The 19,070-nt window shown below is 38.0% G+C and overlaps 1 protein-coding gene across 3 annotated transcripts in view; it reads right to left on the reverse strand.

Annotated features, from left to right (window-relative positions):
* CTNND2 (catenin delta 2) overlaps positions 1-19,070 on the reverse strand; it is an 837,284-nt gene that overhangs the window by 408,014 nt on the left and 410,200 nt on the right. For all 3 annotated transcript variants that reach the window (XM_037063010.1, XM_037063012.1, XM_037063011.1), the window contains exons 4-5: positions 5,778-5,812; positions 3,361-3,477 (exon numbers count right to left, since the gene is read on the reverse strand). In XM_037063010.1, the coding sequence (XP_036918905.1) occupies positions 3,361-3,477; positions 5,778-5,812 (152 nt within the window). The remainder of the gene's footprint in view (positions 1-3,360; positions 3,478-5,777; positions 5,813-19,070) is intronic.

Raw genomic sequence — 19,070 nt, forward strand, 5'->3', positions numbered from 1 at the left:
ATCCATTGATTGAATAATCACAAAATCAAGGGACTAGCAGAATCTGATGGGCGTGTAACAATTAGAAGAAATGTGTCAAAGAGCCACTACATGTCTGAGTGTTAAATTTATATATCAAGAACATAAATGTGGTATCCTGCTCCAGTACTGGGTAGAATATTATGCTGATTATTGTATTTGCTCCCCATGTTCATTCTCTGCCCTTTTCCTCATATAGGCCATATCACACGGGCCTCTGGTATCTGTTTGATGACTGGATTTGGCCACTGGGAGGAACAGGAAGGACTTGAGACCGTGGGAGGAGAGAGAGGTTCGGATGCCTACTCCACAGCAGTTTGGGTCAAACTGGACCTCGTGGGAGATGCTAATGGCCCTAAGCTTCAGTCAGTCAAGACTCTTTCCAGGTGTCCTGACTCTGCTCCCACTGGTCCCTGTCCTTTTCCTGCAGAACTAGGGGCAGACAGGGCTCCTGTCCTTGCAGTTCCCTGAGGACCTCGGCAGGCATTGTTTGCTCCCCTCATCTTGTCCACTCCTTTGTAAACGGGACCTGAAGTAAATTCTCTTTAGTTCAGCCCTTTGAGGAGACTCTATTTCCATTTGGAACCCTGATACAGATACGAACAACAACTGGGGCTTTTATTTTATTAGTAGTAGTTAATTACATTTAAAATAAGCAAATCGTTAATCCCCCAAGTGTTAGTTACCTACTTTGTAATTTAAAATTAATTTCCCAAATTTTACTCATTTTTCTCAAGCTTACTCTGGAAATATTATGAACAAATATTTTCTTGTTTTTAAATTTTTTAAAAAGATTTTATTTATTTATTTTTAGAGAGAGGGGAAGGGAAAGAAAAAGAGTAGGAGAGAAGCATCGGTGTGTGTTTGCTTCTCACATGCCCCCTATTGGGAACCTGGCCTGCAACCCAGGCATGTGCCCAGACTGGGAATCGAACCAGTGACCCTTTGGTTTGCAGGCCTGCTCTCAATTCACTGAGCTATGCCAGCCAGGGCAAGAACAAATATTTCTTAAGAACAATATTTTACTTTTCACTATGGTTCAGATCCTTTGGAATAAAAATTTTAGGTGGCACTTCCATCCCTTGTTCTTTTTTCCTAAATTATTATTATTGTTGTTGGTTTTGTTTTTTCCTTCCTATCTTCAAACATGGAAGCTTAGGCTTATAAAAAGAACAATCAAGTGAAATCTTAGGCGTCTTCAGACAGATAGGTAGTTTAGTTCATGATAACATAATGAATCTTTTTGAAAAGAAAAATTTCAGTATTTACTGATTTTGATTCATTAGATCCAAAAGCCTGTTTTTAAATTTTAATATGATTATATTTTTGCTTGTTTTTATTGTTTACTTTTAATTTTACTGGATTGTTATTAGCAAGGGTGGCTTTTCTACACTTTTCAATTTTTAGGATGGTCTTCACCATGCAGAAGCAGGTTAATCTTTGTATGTATTTCCAGGACATATATAACAAATATATATTATTATTCAACAAATATAAGGTTTTTAAAACTTAATACATTAGTTTATTTGTAATTATTAATTCCAGATTTCTGTGGCCCTTTCTTCTACTATTCAGTCTGATTCTGATAAACATGTATTGAAATATTCACAATAGTTTTCATTAATGGTTTTATCATTTGAAGTATGTTTTGATTGAATATTCAGAGGCCATGTTGTTTGGTGCACACAAGTTCGCTAGATCTTAGTACGAGTTTATACAACTTTATAAGTTATTTTCATTATGCATTCCTCTTTCATTCCACTTAGTGCTTCTCCATGAAATTCCACTTCATCTCTCACATTGTCTTCTCAATTCCACTGCTGCGTTCATTGTATTTGCTGGTACTAGTGTGTCTATTCCTTTCATCTCAACATTTATGTCATTAATGCGTGTCCCATTAAACATCACGTCACTATTTTATCTTTGTTGAGTATAAATGTGAGTTTTTATTCTTTTCAAAAAAGAATCCACTGTGCTTACATGTTGAACTAGATTGATACCGTTGATTTATCTCTATTTTAAAATTTGCCTCTTATTTTATTCTTCCTTCTTTTCCCGTAAAATTCCATGTATTAAAAGTTATCCTGTTACCTAAACTTATAATCAAATGCTTATGATCATGTCAAAAAATAAGCTATCCCATATCCTCTCCCCTCTCAAGACACAGTATTTTATCTCTGCTTTTCTTACTCTCTAATAAAGGGAGGATTGAGTACATGGATAGCAGATACGAATTGAACATGGTTCTAAGCACAACTACCCCCACAAGAGAAATATATGTATTGATTCAAAGAGAAGAGGAAACAATCCTGAGTTTTAACATATAAAATAGAACAAGAATATTACAGATTACACATCTTCCTTTAGGAGTGTTACCGAGGGGACGCACACAGATTTAAACAAATCTGGATAGTCATAACGATATTGCTGTAAGAGCAGTGGTATTTTAAAGATTATAGAGAAAGTAAGCTTATATGTAAATTAAGTGATTTCAAGGTCAGTACACCATTTAATTCGTATATCTTCCATTTCTACTCCAAGCCTTGATGAGTATTTAAGGAAATTCTATTTTTATAAGTTAAAGAATAAAATACTCCACTGATCTCTAATGTAGAAATTATCAAGATAATGTAGATTTTAATGACTTAATTTTTAGCTTTTTATGGAATTTTATTGAAATAAGTCAAGAGTATTTCATGATTTATTAAAATGAGGCTCATTTCAACTCAGCCCTTTTATTCTAAATCTCAGCCACTCTGGGTGAAAAATATGTAATTAAGTGGAGGTAAAGAAATCTTTAAATACTCTATTGAGGTTAATATAGCAATATACAATTGCTAAATATAGAAATGTAAAAAGTTATGCATAGTACTATAGCAGAGCACTGAATAGTACTGCATATATTATGCCAATTTTTCTATTTTGTTATATAACTGTTTTACTGTTTAAAATCTTTACCAATGATTATCTGTATAAGTAAAGCATTGCCAATTAATTTTCAACCTGACACTGTGTTGATTAAATACATATACGATGTGTTCATATAATGTGCTGGTCTATACACCAAAAAGCATATCAGAGAATTGGTGAGAATCACAAGTACATCAGTAATGGGTGAGAAATTTAGATGCCAATTACTGCCTTAGAAGGTTTACAATCTAATATGAGCTGGGGAAGGGTACTGTGGGAAGGAAGTAGATGAGTGTGGAGCAAAATGGACAATACAGGTATAAACATTTCCAGAAGTGCTATTAGCTGTGTCTCATGATATTAATTACATTAGGAAAGTAACAGCATGATACTCTTTTAGTTGTCTTCAAGTAGAATTCTCATTTGACTTACTTTCAGTTGTTGAATAATCCTGTGGGTCAAGTATTCCTGACTCCTGCAGGGATCTAATACAGGAGTCCACCAGCTCAAGACCTGTTGTGAGTTCATCTTCGATGTCTTTTTGGCCATCTGAAATTACAATATTTTAAAGCGATAAACAAACATGTCACTATTAAAGCTAAGGCAATCATTTAAAAATCAAAAGTATACTAACCTAAGACCTCTATGAAGTTCTCTTTACTTCTTTTTTTTGCACTTAAGAAAGACTTTAATAATGTAATAAATAGTAACAATTTTATTAAATCTTTTTTCTTAATTTTATTAGATTATTTATTTTGTTGGTATTCTATTATAGCTGTCCCAATTTTTCCCCCTTTGCCCTCCTCCACCCATTCCACTCCCCATTCCCACAGTCAGTTCCCACACTGTTGTCCATGTTCTTGGGTCATTCATACATGTACTTTGTCTAGTCCTTTCCCCTTCTTTCCACCATTATCTCCACCCATCCCCTCTGGTCACTTTCTGTAATGAAATATCATAGATAGAAATTAGGAAAATAAGTCATTTACCATAGCAACAAGAAAAATAAAGTACTTAGAAATACCTATAACCAAGAAGGTAAAAGACCTGTACTCAGAAAACTACAGAACACTGAAAAAATAAATAAGATGTAAACATATAGAAGCATATACCCTGTTCATGGATTGGAGGAATTAATGTCATTAAAACATCTACATTATCCAAAGTAATCTATAGATTCAACAAATCTCTATTAAAATACTAATGGAATATTTCACAGATCTAGAAAAAATTTTTCAAAAATTTATATGGAACCAAAAAAGACCTGTAATAGACTCAATGATCTTGAGAAAGAATAAAATAGGAGGAATCACGATACCTGATATCAAAATATACTACAAGGCTACTGTAATCAAAACAGTCTGATAATGCCATAAAAACAGACACACAGGTCAATGGAACAAAATAGAGAACCCAGAAATAAACCCAAGTCTCTATGGTCAACTAATATTTGAGAAAGGGGATATGAGCATACATTGGAGTAAAAATAACCTCTTCAGTAAATGGTGTTGGGAGAGCTGGACTGGTACATGCAAAAAATGACACTGGACCACCAACTTATACCACACCAGAAAAAATTCAAAATGGATAAAAGAATTTAATGTAAATCGTGACATCATAAAAGTCCTAGAAGAAAACATAGGCAGTAAAATTTCAGATATCCCACTGAGCAATATTTTTGCTGATATATCTCCTAGGTCAAGGGAAATAAAGGAAAAAATAAACATATTTGACTACATCAAACTAAAAAGCTCCTGTGCGGCTAAACAAATCATCATGAAAATGAAAAAGAAACTGACTATATGGGAGAACATATTTGCCAATGATACATTGGTCAAGGGTTTGATCTCCAAAATATAAAAAGCACTCATAAGACTCAACTTCAGGAAGACAAACAGTCCAATTCAAAAGTGGGCAAAGGGTCTAAATAGACACTTCTCCAAGGAGGACCTACAGAGGACTCATAGACATAACAGAAGACACTCAACATCATTAGCCATCAGAGGGATGCAAGTTAAAGCCACAATGAGATATCACCTCACACCTGTCAGAATGGCCACCATTAATAAATCAACAAACAAGTGCTCACAAGAATGTGGAGAAAAGGAAACCCTAGTGGACCAACAGTGTACTAGGGAATGCAGAGTGGTGCAGCCAGTATGAAAAATGGTATGGAACTTCCTTAAAAACACTAAAAATGACATTGTCTTTTGACTCGGCAATTCCGCTGCTGGGAATATAACCTAAGAATCCCCAATCATCGATTCAAAATAACTTATGCACTCCTATGTTCACAGTAGCACTATTTACAGTAGCCAAGTGCTGGAAACAGCCTAAGTGCCCATCAGTAAATGAGTGGATTGAAAAACTTTGGTACATTTACACAGTGGAATACTACGCAGCAGAAAGAAGGAGCTCCTACCCTTTGCAACAGCATGGATGGAACTGGAAAGCATTATGCTGAGTGAAAAAAGCCAGGAGGTAAAAGGCAGATACCATATGATCTCACCTATAAAAGGAGTCTAATGAATAAAATAAACTAACAAACAAAATAGAACCACAGGCATGGAAATATGAAGTTCCCTTTAAATATCACGTTGCAATCTTCAGTCAAGCAGTATTAAAAGCTAAGGCCAGCCAATTCTACACATCCATGAAGAACATGAAGTGTCCAGGGAGTTGTGAGAACTTAACTCCCATGAAACTGAGAGCTATCACAACAACTTTATTTAATTTTAGAGTCATGGTGTTGTCATATTCATCTTTATATGTCTCTTTCTAAAGTTCACAAGGAAAATTAATCCGTACATATACATGTAGTAAGTGTTTATCAAGAAGTTGTACTTTACCTTGTGATTGCCAGTGAAACTGCTCTTCTGCTGAACTGTAAAAAAAGAGAACACACAGGTGTAATGCATTGATTAGAAAAGAAAGGGCCCTAAACCATGAGACACAAAGGCACATTATGGTGGTAATGGTGACTCCATGGCTCTTCCTTTAATTTCTTACTGAGCAAAGAGATCCCATTTTAATACAATCTTAACTTCAACACATTTCATGCATACATCTTTTGATTCACAGGTGTTAGCATGTTATAAATGGACATATCCAGTCATTTCCAGAAGACCAGCTCAATTTTTACAAAGCCTTGCCTTTTATACTTGTTCTTTATAATGGTTTTTACATGCATGCAGTTCTACTCAAGCTTAGTTCTTTAAAAATACATCTGAATAGTTTCATGTAGACTTTACAAGGTAGTCTAAAAGAGAAATCACTTTTCCCTTTTTCATTATAAAGAAGATAAAATGAACTTATACCTTCTTCTAGACAAATCAGATAAGCTATTCCTTTCAGGTGATTATTATAGCTTAAATTAAGTAACTTAAAAATTACAGCTATTTATCACTAATTGATTATACAATTCTCAAGTTCTCACTTTACACATTCCATGTATAAAATAACCCCAGTAGAAAGACTAGCTCATACACATGGTATGCTAAAGATATTGTGCAGAGGACATCTGTGTGGGCAACAGAGATTCACCTTGAAAGATTTATCAAAAAATATAAATAAAATTAGGAATTTCTGAATGTAAATAATTTTCATCATATATGGTAATACTTCTGACATGTTCCTTTTAACATGCCAATAATTGAGAAATCTAGATGCCAGTTAATAGAGTGATGTCAGAATAATTCTCTACACTGATTTCACTGCATCTTTCACTCTGATCAAGTAGATTCTATGAGTAGCTCATCAGTTTTGCAACAGGCAGTGGGTTTTAGAAGTCTAATCTGTACCTTGGAAATAACTTCTGAATACATTTATAGGGGGAAGGGAGTTCTGGTATAAATTAGCATTCAGAAAAGCCATGATTGAGATAAATGAATACAAGAGTAGTCCCTTAAGAGACATGTGACTTTTATGGGGTATATCATGTTCTGCAGCCAGTACATTTGAGTAACTTGAAAATGTCTTTACAATGATGAGAGCTACAGACAGTAGATACATGGAATGATAATGTTACAAATTCGGTTCAATGCAACTTTTTCTTGCATCAAAAAGATGTAGCATTATACAGCAGTAATATCTAACTACAAATTTTAACACTTAATACAGAGATGCAATCCTATAATCAATATTTTAAAAAGTGCAGAGCATGTCCATTTACTAAGTGGTGTTAATACAGAAGTAGAAAATACTTTCATATTTGTAGCCGGTGGAATGGTGTCCCTCTCCCCCCAAATATATGTCCACATCAAATGCCTAGATATTTCAGACTGTTATTGAAAAAAAGGGAGGTTGGAGATGTAATTAAAGATCTTCAAATGAGATGATCCAAATGATAAATGTCCTTAGAAGAGATAGAAGAGGACACAGAGGTGAAGGCCATGGGCAAATGCAAGAGGAGATGGGAGTTATGCCTCCACAAGCCAAGGAATGCCTGAGGCTGCGGGAAGCTTGAAGAGGTAAGAAAAGACCCGTCCCTGGAGCCTTCACAGCATCCAGCATCCACAGTCCTGCCAACACACCTGGATTTTAAACTTCTGGCCCTCCAAACTGCGAGAGAATAATTTTTTTTCTTAGGCCACTCAGTTGTGGTGATTTGTTATGGCAGCCCCAGGAAGCTGACACACTATTTTTCTGATCCAATAAAAATGTTCTATTATAACCTCCAGGATTTACTACTAGTTTCCTTTCACCAGTACAGCCCTTTACTAAGTACTTACTGTATACCAGGGCTCTGCTAATTCACAAGAGTCACAAATTTATTTTGGTAGATGGCCAGTAACAGCCTTATTGATGGTAAATAACTTGATCACAGGGGTCATAAAGGACACAGCAGGGGTTTAAACTAATCTGTTCAACTCCAAAGCTCATATTCCTAACTCCCATCTGAAGCGATAGAGAAAAGCACACTAAGGTTACTTCCTACCCAAGGCACTGATCCAGCAAGCCACTGGAAGCTTCTGCCAGGGCTCACCTAAGTCCCACACTTCTCTCCTATCGGGCACAGTGAAGACCACACGTCTCCATCCCCTTGCATGGAGAGAGGGCCATATGAAACTCTTTGAGAAGAAAGGACAAGTGCCACCTCCTGCCCCAACCAACGAAAGGTGGGGATGAGATCTCCAGGCTCTCTAATCTGTACCCTGCTAAGCCCTGGGTTGGACGGGTCCCTGAGTAACCACATGAAAGAAAGGTTTCTGCCAACCGAGACTAGACAAACCATGAGCAAGAAACCAGTGTTGAGTTGGAACTTTGATGACGGAGGGTTGTTTCTGTAGAGTAAATGTCACACTGAGTAACACAGAAACGTGCCATTATTTGAGTTCATAAGGCATTTCCTGCTTCTTTACCTTCATTTCCACACACAAAGCTAGAAAATGTCTCGGTCACTCCAGCACAAATCAGATGATACCACAGCTGTCCTCATCCCGTGAGATTTAGCCCAGTCTACAAGAATGGCTGGTTTCATGTAGAAACCACACTGCCCACAATTACATAATGTTTACTTCTTTTAAAAATGTTTCTATTTTGTGATGCAACAGAAGCAAGAAGAATCATTTTTTTAACTACAATAAAAAACTACCATTGGCAGTGACTATGAAACTATCCTCTCAAAGCGGAACTGCCTGCCTTTGGGGCAAAGAGCATTAATCACTTAAATAGTTTCTTGATTCCTTTTGCACAGTTAAAAATGCATTAAAAGTATGAATGATCACAGAAAATGAAAATCCCAAGAAAATCTAGTTTGGATTTTATTTCCTCTGAATGTTTACTCTGTCTGTTAGGGTATTCACTGCAATTAGAAATTTTATGCATTAATTCCTTCTTTTAAAAATTGCTTTAAGGTGGATGATTTTTTAGAAAGCAAACAGTATTTTTTCATTCAATAAACATGGACTATGCCTGTGTCTCTGGCGCTCTTATTTCAGGTGTTTAGGAATTACTCATGGTGAACTTTCTCCCAATAATATAATTCAATTTAATATGACATAAAAGTCATTTTTAAGATGATGTAACTACACACATGTTCAATGTCAGGAGATAGAATTGGTTTTCATTGCCAAAATACTATTTTTTTAAAAAATAGAAATCAATATAAGGAAAATATAACTATAATTTAGATCATTCCAAATGTATTAACCATAACAATATGTAAATTTCAAAATCCAAATATTGTCAGAATACTGTATCACAAAGACTATCATAAGTAACATTTAACCTTTAAACATACACTTGAATATGGACATAAATCAGTGACGTTTGGAAAGAGTTTTTTAAACAATATATTAAAAGGGACCGATTTTAATAGCTAACACTAGATAGCTCTTGCTTTATACCAGGAAATACTCTGACTCATAGATGATCTTCTTGCAAAATTTTGAGGAATAGTAATATTTTCCCATTTTACAGATAATGAAGTTGAGGTAAAAAGAAGTTAAGGAACTTGCTGGAGGGGAGACAGACAGCAAGCGGCAGAGCAGGACCATGACCCTGGCCAGGTGGCGCTAGAGGGCTGGCTGCATTTGGCTGCCTCTAAATTAAACGTCTATGTAATACAAACTAAAACATAAACACCAGAAACTAAACTGTAAAACAAGCCACAGCCTAGAAGAAGATATTTGTAACTCATGTAACTTACAAAGGTTAGTTTTCAGAACATACAGATAGCCACGACAAATCAATGAGACAGAGATTAAAAGAGCGAATTGAAGATGGTTCAACAAATACGTATATAACTGAGGCACAGTAGAAAAATCAAGAATGTAGGCTATTGGACACATTAAAAGATACTCAACCCTATTAGGGATTGAAGGACTACAAATAGACATGAGATTCCCCTTTATACTCCACAGGCTGTCAAACAACTAGAAAGTCTGACAGCATCCAGTGTTGGGGAGGAGACCAGGAATAACAACTGTCATACATTGTATGTCGGGGAGCCATTTACTGGAACACCTGGGTGAGCTATGAGGCAATAGCTGATAATGTTTTAAATGCAAATAGCCAACCACCCAGGAGTTCTGCTTCTGGGGAAAGCCTCCAGAGAAGCCGTACACTTGTGCCCAGGAGACTGTACAGGACATACTTTCATGTCCACCGTAAAAAAAACAAAAAACAAAAAACAACGAAACAATGGAAACAACCTAAGTGATCAGCAATAGGGGAAGGGAAAACATAGTAATATTATTACACATCACATATGACACCCATATAGATTAAACACTATTCATCAGTTAAAGAAAATCGGCCCGATACTACATATGAATCAACATGGGTAGTTCTCAAAAACAAAATATAGAGTAGCAAATGCACATAAGAAATGTGCTGCCTGAGTGAAATGATGGGCATTTTAAAACACTGACTAGATATCATATGCAAACACATACATGAAGAGAGAGGGAAACAAAGCTATAGACAGGGGATATAAACATATGGATTAAGTGGGTGCGTTAATATTCATGATGGTGGTGGCCTCTGAAGGACACAAGGAGAAAGGAGTGTGAAGAGTGGTAAAAAGAGTATTTCACTCTATTATCTACTACGAAAAATAAGGATGATGTATATAATTGTATACTTGAGACCTATTTAATTTTATTACCCAATGTCACACCAAGAAATTTAATAAAAAATGAGGACAAGATACTAACATTCATTTAAGGTATTTAAGAATACCTTTGATACTTGCAATAAAAAAATCATGATTCTTATACTTAAAACATGTTTAGTTAAATGCACAGATAAATCCTCATGATTCAGTCTTACATAATTATTCTCATCATTGTTAGAATCATTCATAATTGAAATTATAATGATGCAAAATATTTGTGAAATATCTAAATTTTATATATACATATCTAATTTAGAGATATACCTATTTTCTTCTATTCTGTACGTGAGAAAAATGACAGTATCGTTTTTACTATGTTTCAAGTTTAACTGCCTTGAACATTTTAAGCAAGCCACCAATAATTTAAGTTCTGTGAGCGTGATGAAGGGCAGGTGGCAGGGCTACCTTCAACGAAAGGATAGCCTTTGAATTCCTTGACACGTGATTTTCACTCCCTCATCATTTTCAGCATGATAGTTTCCTCACCCATCTCAAGGCCATTTCTAATAAACATATACAGATGAGAGTTTGGAGAGTTTCTTAAGGTCAAGAGAAGATACAAAGCATATAATTATTATAGCTGTTTGTTACAAACCTGCTCAAACATATTTTATTTCCCTTTTCAACTTTTTGATGCCCAAAGCATCAGTCCCTACACTGTGTCATGTGGGGTACTATTGCTCAGAAAATCATCCTTTCAAAATGAAATCAAGATAAGGAAGTCTTCAGTTTTTTATTAGTTTGCTTTTAAGTTAAGCAGTGTACCTAAAACTTAAGCCAGAGAAATTTTTGTGAAGTAACATGCTTCTGAACTGACATTTGATTCTTGCCTACAGGAATGAAGAGCCTGATACTTATGGTATCCACCTGACCCCAAATTGTACTCTGACGCAAAGCATTTTTTAGTATATGGCTGTGCACATAGCCACACCACAGGAATAGGTGTTGGTTGCAGAATAAAATGACCTTGGTCAAAAGTCCTAAACGCTGTGGAAATATTCAGCAAAAATGATGAGAAGTGGTGTATCATGGAGTTTTGCTTCAGGCTGTTCCCGGCCCTTGTGTGTGAGAGCACAGCATTCAGTTCTTACCAATGCGGGTCGGTGAGAACCCTGCTTCCCCCAGAACTGCCCTCTACTGCCTATCTGTGATACATTTTCAAATGGATACTGTACTATTTCTGCCACAAAATTAGATAATTTCTTTCTTTCTCAGATCACACATATTTTTGACTCAACTATTTCCATCAAAAATACAGTTTTATAGCTATTATACAAATGTTTACAAGGTGACAATCGGTTGCAACAGCACAAAGCACCACAATCAGGAGACTGTGCGCACAGTGGGGAAGCGTGTGGGCTCGAAAGCCAGACCCGGAGGCCGGAGACCAGCTCTACTTCTTCTAATCTGGGACCCTTTAAGAAAGTCACTTGAATTGTCTAGTCCTAAATGAAGACTTTTGGAGGATTACATAAATTAATTTATATAAAGTGACTTATCAAGTGACTGGGGCCTGACACATTCTGACCAAATACGGAATTGCTTCCTAGTTTATAATATATTGTTAGTATGGTTTATGTGACTTAGAAATTATGGCGTATTCTAATCTATTTCATTCTTTGGAGTACATTGCAGGCCATTGTGAGCAGGTCAGAAAGGGGACAGACATAGGGAACAGGGGACATTGAGAAAATACCCAGGCATAGTGGGATCTATGGCTGGGCAGTTGGTCACAACCAATGTTAGAGAAAACAGTAGAATCAAGTCACCACAAACTCATGGTGACAGCTCCCTGTGGCTTTTCACATGCATAGCAGAGGGACACAGAGCCAGCTGCCCGTGACTGTGCACTCCATGGGTAAGAAGGCGCACAAACTGGAGGATCAGGGCAGGAGGAGGTGTGTTCAAGGCATTAGTGCACAGCAGGCCATGGGACCTTGAGCATATCACTTACTCTCTCTAAGCCTCAGTTTCCCCACGGGTAAAATGAGGATGTTAGTAGGATCCCCCCCCCCAAGCATCATGTGAAAGCTAAGCGTGAAATGTGTGTAAAATCCAAATAGCCATGCTGGGGACATACGAGGCTTTAGAAGATAAACATAAGCTATTGCTGTGCACGCAGAGGGGCAGAGGCTGGGGAGAGTAGCCAGACCGTAGGATGGAAGTACAGTCGGTCAACAATATGGAATTCAGCATGTCTGTGTTTGGAGGCCAATACGTGTTATCACAAAAACAGGTTACAGGCTTTGCAGAATTGAAATTGTTTATCTACTTTTCTACACTAAACTGGGGATGAAAAACCAGGGGGCGGGGAGTTGTCCGTGATTTTCAAGAAAAGTGATTTTCTTTTAAGCCATAGGTTTTCCCATCAGTCCTACACAGGAGGACCCTTCTGCCACCTGCTACTGCTCTCACCTTAGGAGAACCTGGAAGACCACTTACTATTTTCAAAACCTTGGAAGAAAATACAGCAGACTGGAATTGCTATCATGAATATTCTTTTTAGTTTGAGGCAGAGGAAACTCATATTCTGAACTACTTTTGTTGGAGTTGGACAAATTATCTAGGCAACTGATAGTGCAGAGACGTATAGGCTCGCACATTGTAGCCTAAACTCTCACGATTCCAACATTTACCATAGAACACACCACGCTGTCGGGCTTGCGAGCTGGCCAGCTGGAGCTAAACAAGGGAGAATTAACATGAATTTCGTTTTGTTTTCATTCCTTCAAAATACATACTCCAGTTTCCAGCAAGCACAGAGAACCAGCCCTAGGCTCCCTTTCACAGAATGTGCTGTCTCCGCAAAAACCAAGCTCTTACCGTGGGAAAGACATGTGTTCAAGTTTCTCTTCTTCATAGGCTTTGACCGTTTGGGGGCTTACATAACAGGGGGCAATGTTGTATATAGGATTTCATACCCAAAGAAGGAACAAATGGTGAATTATAAATTAGAAAATTCTCATACTTTATCTCCCTCTGTAGCTTTCTGGGAGATTTCTCATGCCCAGGCCAAGTATTTCTTTAACTGCTTATACAGCACCCCAGAGCTTTTTAGTTGAAGCAACATTCTGAGTGCCAGTCACATTAAACAATACATGCCATAATATCTTAGTCTGTGAATGTTCAGTAAATTGGAATGTGATTGGTTACAACTGCAGGGGACCAGGGGACACCATTTATCAATCAACTCTGAGCTCTTATAATATTCTGGAGTGCTTTCAAACGATCGAAAATGGAATCGTTCCTGTGGTTTATGTGCCAAGTGCATTACACACGGTTACATGAATGATTTCCACTGATGTTCAGTGTACCTCACGGTTAGGCCTTTGATTAACCTGACCACTTCATTCACTGATCCTGAGATGGAAAGAGAGCTCACTGTATGTTGTGGTTTGACCATTCACAACTGATTTTTTGGGTAGGAGAAGAGTTGCTGGTGTGTTGGCTGAGTGGTGGCACCTATATGAAGGCTTTCAGATGTTCCAAGTTTAAGTTTTTGGTATTCAATACCCCAGCATTGTCCCTGTTTCTATGGTTCTGTCCATGAGGAGAGCTCCTTAAGCTTAGATCCATCTCTGAGCAAAAAAGGGATGTCAAGTTTATGTTTTCCTAGCATCTAGTGATCATGTGTGTATGTGTAAGATGTGTGTTTGTGTGTAAATATGCATGTGTGTGTGCCTTGCTCATCTGTTCCTCTGAAACACACCGATTTGCTCAGAGCTTTTCTTTTGCCTGCTGTTATTTCATAAGTGTATTGCCTATTACAGTATTGAATTTGACTGAAATTGATGTGATTGTATTAGTGTAAGTGAAACTAATACCTCTTAGACATTTAATGGAAATTTATGCAACTAACCATTGCCTGTTTCACAGGAAAGAAAAAACTGATCTTTTGTTTTGTGACCTGGAATACCAGCAGATGATTTTAAAAATAAATTTCAATTTTGGTGCCCTTATAGAGCAGAAGCCATGTAATATTCATAAACAACTCTCATGGTATTATGGATCTTCACTCCCTTGTGAGCAGTAGTGGTTTTTAAACAATTTGATGGATGCCCAAATGTCCGTGGCAGTATATTCCTAATTGCCAAAAACTAGAAACCACCAATGTCTTGCAACAGGTGAATGGATAAACAGGCTTATATATCCATACAAGGGAGACATATGCAGCAATAAAAGAAGTGGATTATTGTTATATGCACGGCATCCTGATTGGATCTCGAGGGAATTATGCTGACTGCAAAAGATAAATAACATTCTTGAAGTAACAAAATTATAGACAGGGAAAATAGATTAGTGGCTGCCAGGGCTTTGGGAGTGTGGGTGTGGCTCTGCAGGGGTCACAGGAGTGTCCTTGTGGTGATGGAGCAGTCTTGCATGTTGATGCTGGTGGTGGTTACACAAAGCTACCTATGTGATAAAACTGTACAGAAACACACACACACAAACACAAAGGAGTGCATGGAAGTCTGTGGACTGTACTGGTGTCCATTTCCTGCTTTTACTATTGTACCAGATAGTTATGCCTGATATTTCCATTGTGAGAGTTGAGGCAAGTTACAGGAGGTTATAGGTGACTTCTCCAAGTACTTCATTTGGCAACTTCCTGAGACTCTATAATCATTTCCAAATAAAAACCTAATAAAATAAGAAGGCATGGTTTGGTATGCTTTGCTTCCTTTTCCCTGAACTGGTTTTTCTATATGCAATATGATTAACTATTTCCCAGTATTAATTAAACTAGATTTTTAAGAAATTGGGAATAAATAGTGGAATAAAAACAAAGGAAGGAATAAAGAGAGAAGGAAGGGGAAAAAAAAAGAAACCCGCGCTCCCTTCTGATTACCCTTTTTGTTCTTCAGTCTTAGCAGCCTGAGCTAACGTTACACCCCCTGGGTCCACGGCTGCTTTGTTCTGTGAACGAAGGCATTAGCCCTGGAACACAACGCCAGTCAGATACAAGAACCTGTACTGCTTCGGAATGAAAATTCATCCCTTGTAGCTAAGCTCATCAGGCCCCTGAATGCACTTGCATTGCCATATGTTTACAGGGAAAATTAAAAACGGTATTTTGGCTTTCAGTCCCAGATCAAAGTACAAGTTGAATGCAGTCTACGCGCGTCCCGGAGACCTCATATAATACGCATTGGCTCTCTGGAAGCATGCTCATTACAGTTATGCTTGTGCCAGGCTGACGGGCTCCTGCCCCTGCACTAACTGCAAGGGAGCTACAGCCCTGCAGTTTCCTCGACCCGTCTGTTTCCACGACCCCTTCCCTGCTATCCTGAATCCTGGAAACCGGTCTACTGGGTTACACCTGTCCGTTTCTTTTCATATTTATTGCAGTGGAAAAAATTACATTAAATTATCACTTTCCAACATTTAACATCTGATATTTGAAACTAAAAAGCTGGATCAGCCTCATGTTCTTCCCATCTTACCACCACATGGCAATTGGTGTTTGTCCTGAAGGCCTCTCCTTTTATGAAAGAATGAAGATTTCTTTATACTGGCACCCAAAATGTATAGATAGATTCATTAAAAAAAGCCATGAATTGAAATATTTACTAATGCTCTTAAGATATTTAAAAGCATATAGTTCTTCAAATCCCCTTTGAGATCCTAAGCATCTTCCATCCATTCTCACTTGTAAATGTCCTTTGAAACCTACTCTCCTTACGCAACATAGTTGGAACTTTTTGTTTTATCTTGGTTGGAGATAGAAAAAATTCTATGCCAAAGATTCTCTCCTTGATAAATTCTCATTAGACTCTTCTGAGGTCTCTTTTTGACTAGGTCCAAACTTGGGCTCCCATGTCCTTCCCTGTAGAGTCCAGTTTTAGCAAGAATCTTTCTAAGTTGGCATAACCAGATTCCGCCACACTCCTTACCTGATATCCCTAGATATCTGATCAGGTTCTTCATTCTCTACCATTTCCTGGGAGGTGTCTAATTACCCTGGCCTATCTTCAGCAAGAATTCTGTTAGGTTGGTTTTGCCAGAATCCTCCCTTTTTCCTCCCTTCCTCTTAGTAATTTCCCATTCACTGACCCCTACCCTACTCCTTGGCTACAAATTCCCACTTTTCCTTGTTGTGTGTGTAGTTGAGCTCAATCTCTCTCCCCTACTACTAAACCATGAGTGGCCCCTCTCAAGTAAAGTCCACTTTACCATTATTCTACAAGTGTCCCCAAATAACTTTCTAACACTATCACAGCTTCCCTAGCACCTGAGAGGAACGTGGACAAAGTCACACGCCCTCTCTATTCTCAGTCCCTTCATATGTACTGAAATAACATTGTCAGGGTGGACTCCATGGGAGTGAGACCTGTGGCGGCCCAAAATTAGAACCACCCCCCACTTGGAGGGCCCCAGGCTTGGTTTAACACTCTCTGTTGCCATCTTGGAACTCAACAATCCTAATTTTGAACTACTTTTGCAAGTGAAATGCAGTAGGACAATGGAACATGTACAGGAGCGGAGAAGATACGCACAATGCACATGTTCTCTGTTCCTTGCTGCCTCATTCCCATGTAGCATTGGCTCTGTCCTGCAGGACCCATGGGCCACTGTGGCAGTGGAGCAAGACTCCAGGCAAGTTCAAGGTAGGCAGTTTATGTTTATGACGGAGTGATGCAGGGGTACTGACAGCCCACGAAGGCTATGCCTCCCCTTTAAACCAGAATTGCTTCAAGGAGAAATCAATGATGGTCTAAAAACATGAATGATATTCTCTCATATCCTTTCTTACTCATGTGACTCCCCTATGTTGGTACACTACTTATGATGGAAGTGATGACCTGGAAGGAAAGGGAAAGATATGGGAATCCACAGTTCTATTTCCTTTTAGTCCTTTCTTATCTTTGGTAAGGGAATGTCAGTAGAATATGTGCATACTGGGAAGTGAAAGAGAGATAGGTGAGGCAGATTTGTGCAACATTTTCCCTGCCCTGGTGAGATGGAAGTGCCTACGTGGGCTATGGAATGCGCATCACCTAATTTTAATGATTCTGTGTATAAGCAAATGCTCCTATACTTACATTAAAATCTGGTATTGTACAATATAAATGATGATATTTATATCAATGGTAATATTTATATCAATTTACCTGTACCCTTTGTACAGGTAAATGGTAATATTCATCAGTAATTTAAAATTTTAATTTTCTACTTACTTAGAATGACATTTTATAGTAAATAAAATACATCATGACAATCTGAAAGAGAGAGAGAGAGAGAGAGACAGACCGACCGACCATGGAAGAAAGCAAGAAGCTTTAGTATCTTTTTAGTGCTTTCAATGGCATTTTCCCCACCCTTGTTTTACAAACAAGTTCATATTCTCACTTTGCACTGGGTATTGCAGATTTTGTTGCTGGCTCTAAACATGAGCTACCTCAGATCACCATTGTGGAGATTAAATGATAGAAAGAAAGAGGGAACTCCTACCCTTTGCAACAGCATGGATGGAATTGCTTCACATTATGTTGAGTGAAATAAGCCAGGCGATGAAAGACAAATACCATATGATCTCACCTTTAACAGGAACCTCATCAACAAAACAAACAAACGAGCAAAATATAACCAAAGACACTGAAATAGAGAACAGGCTGACAGTGCCCAGAGGGGAGAGGGGAGGGAATTTCAGGGGAAGAGGTGAAGGGTTTGCAGGAACAAGTATCGAGGACACACGGACAAAAACCAGGGGGGTGGTGGAAATGGGAGGGAGGTGGGGAGGGGTCTGGAGGGGCAAAAGCAGAAAACTACTTGAACAACAATTAATATTTTAAAAATTAAAAAAAATATGAAAAAAGGATAAGATAGATCTAAATGATACGATAGATGAAGGTCTTGGGCCTAGAGTACCAACCACTCTTCCCCTACTTCTCCCTGATTCAGTGCACCCAGCAGCCTCCCTACTATGCTTCTTGCCTATATTCTTTTCTTGTCCAAATTGATGACCCTCCACGTCACTGAAATCAACATCCTACAGCAGAAATCTTATCATGGAAATCCCTAGTTCAAAACTCTTCAGTGGTTTGCCATGGCCTATGAGATGAAACCCAAGCTTCTTTGCAGAATAGGCTTGGTCTGTGAGGATCTCCTCGACCCACCTTGAAGTCTGAGCTGCTGGCCTTAGAGGTAAGTCAACAGAGGCTCTTCATTCTCTCAGGAACCCCCCCCCCCCAATAGGTTTACAATTCATCAAAACATGCTATGATGATTTGTTGTATAAATGTCTGTCGTTGCCAGATTGTGAGCTCCGGAGGGACCGAGACCAACTAGGGTTCATCTTCCTTTTCATACAGTATGAAGCTCTGTGCCTAGTAGTCTTGTAACATCTGCTAATACACGAAGAACAATGCAGTTACCACAAGGCAGGACTTCCAGGTCACATTGTAGGTGCAATTTTTATTTATTTTGCTGAATTTTGTCTCCCTTCAAATTTGCACTGTGACCAAAAGGAACAATATACTTTTTTTTTTCAATTTGGCATAGGAACAGATCTATTTTTTACATT

Source organism: Sturnira hondurensis, unplaced genomic scaffold, assembly GCF_014824575.4.
Source record: "Sturnira hondurensis isolate 20B ecotype Veracruz unplaced genomic scaffold, ASM1482457v3 Scaffold0014384, whole genome shotgun sequence".
Lineage (NCBI taxonomy): Eukaryota > Metazoa > Chordata > Mammalia > Chiroptera > Phyllostomidae > Sturnira > Sturnira hondurensis.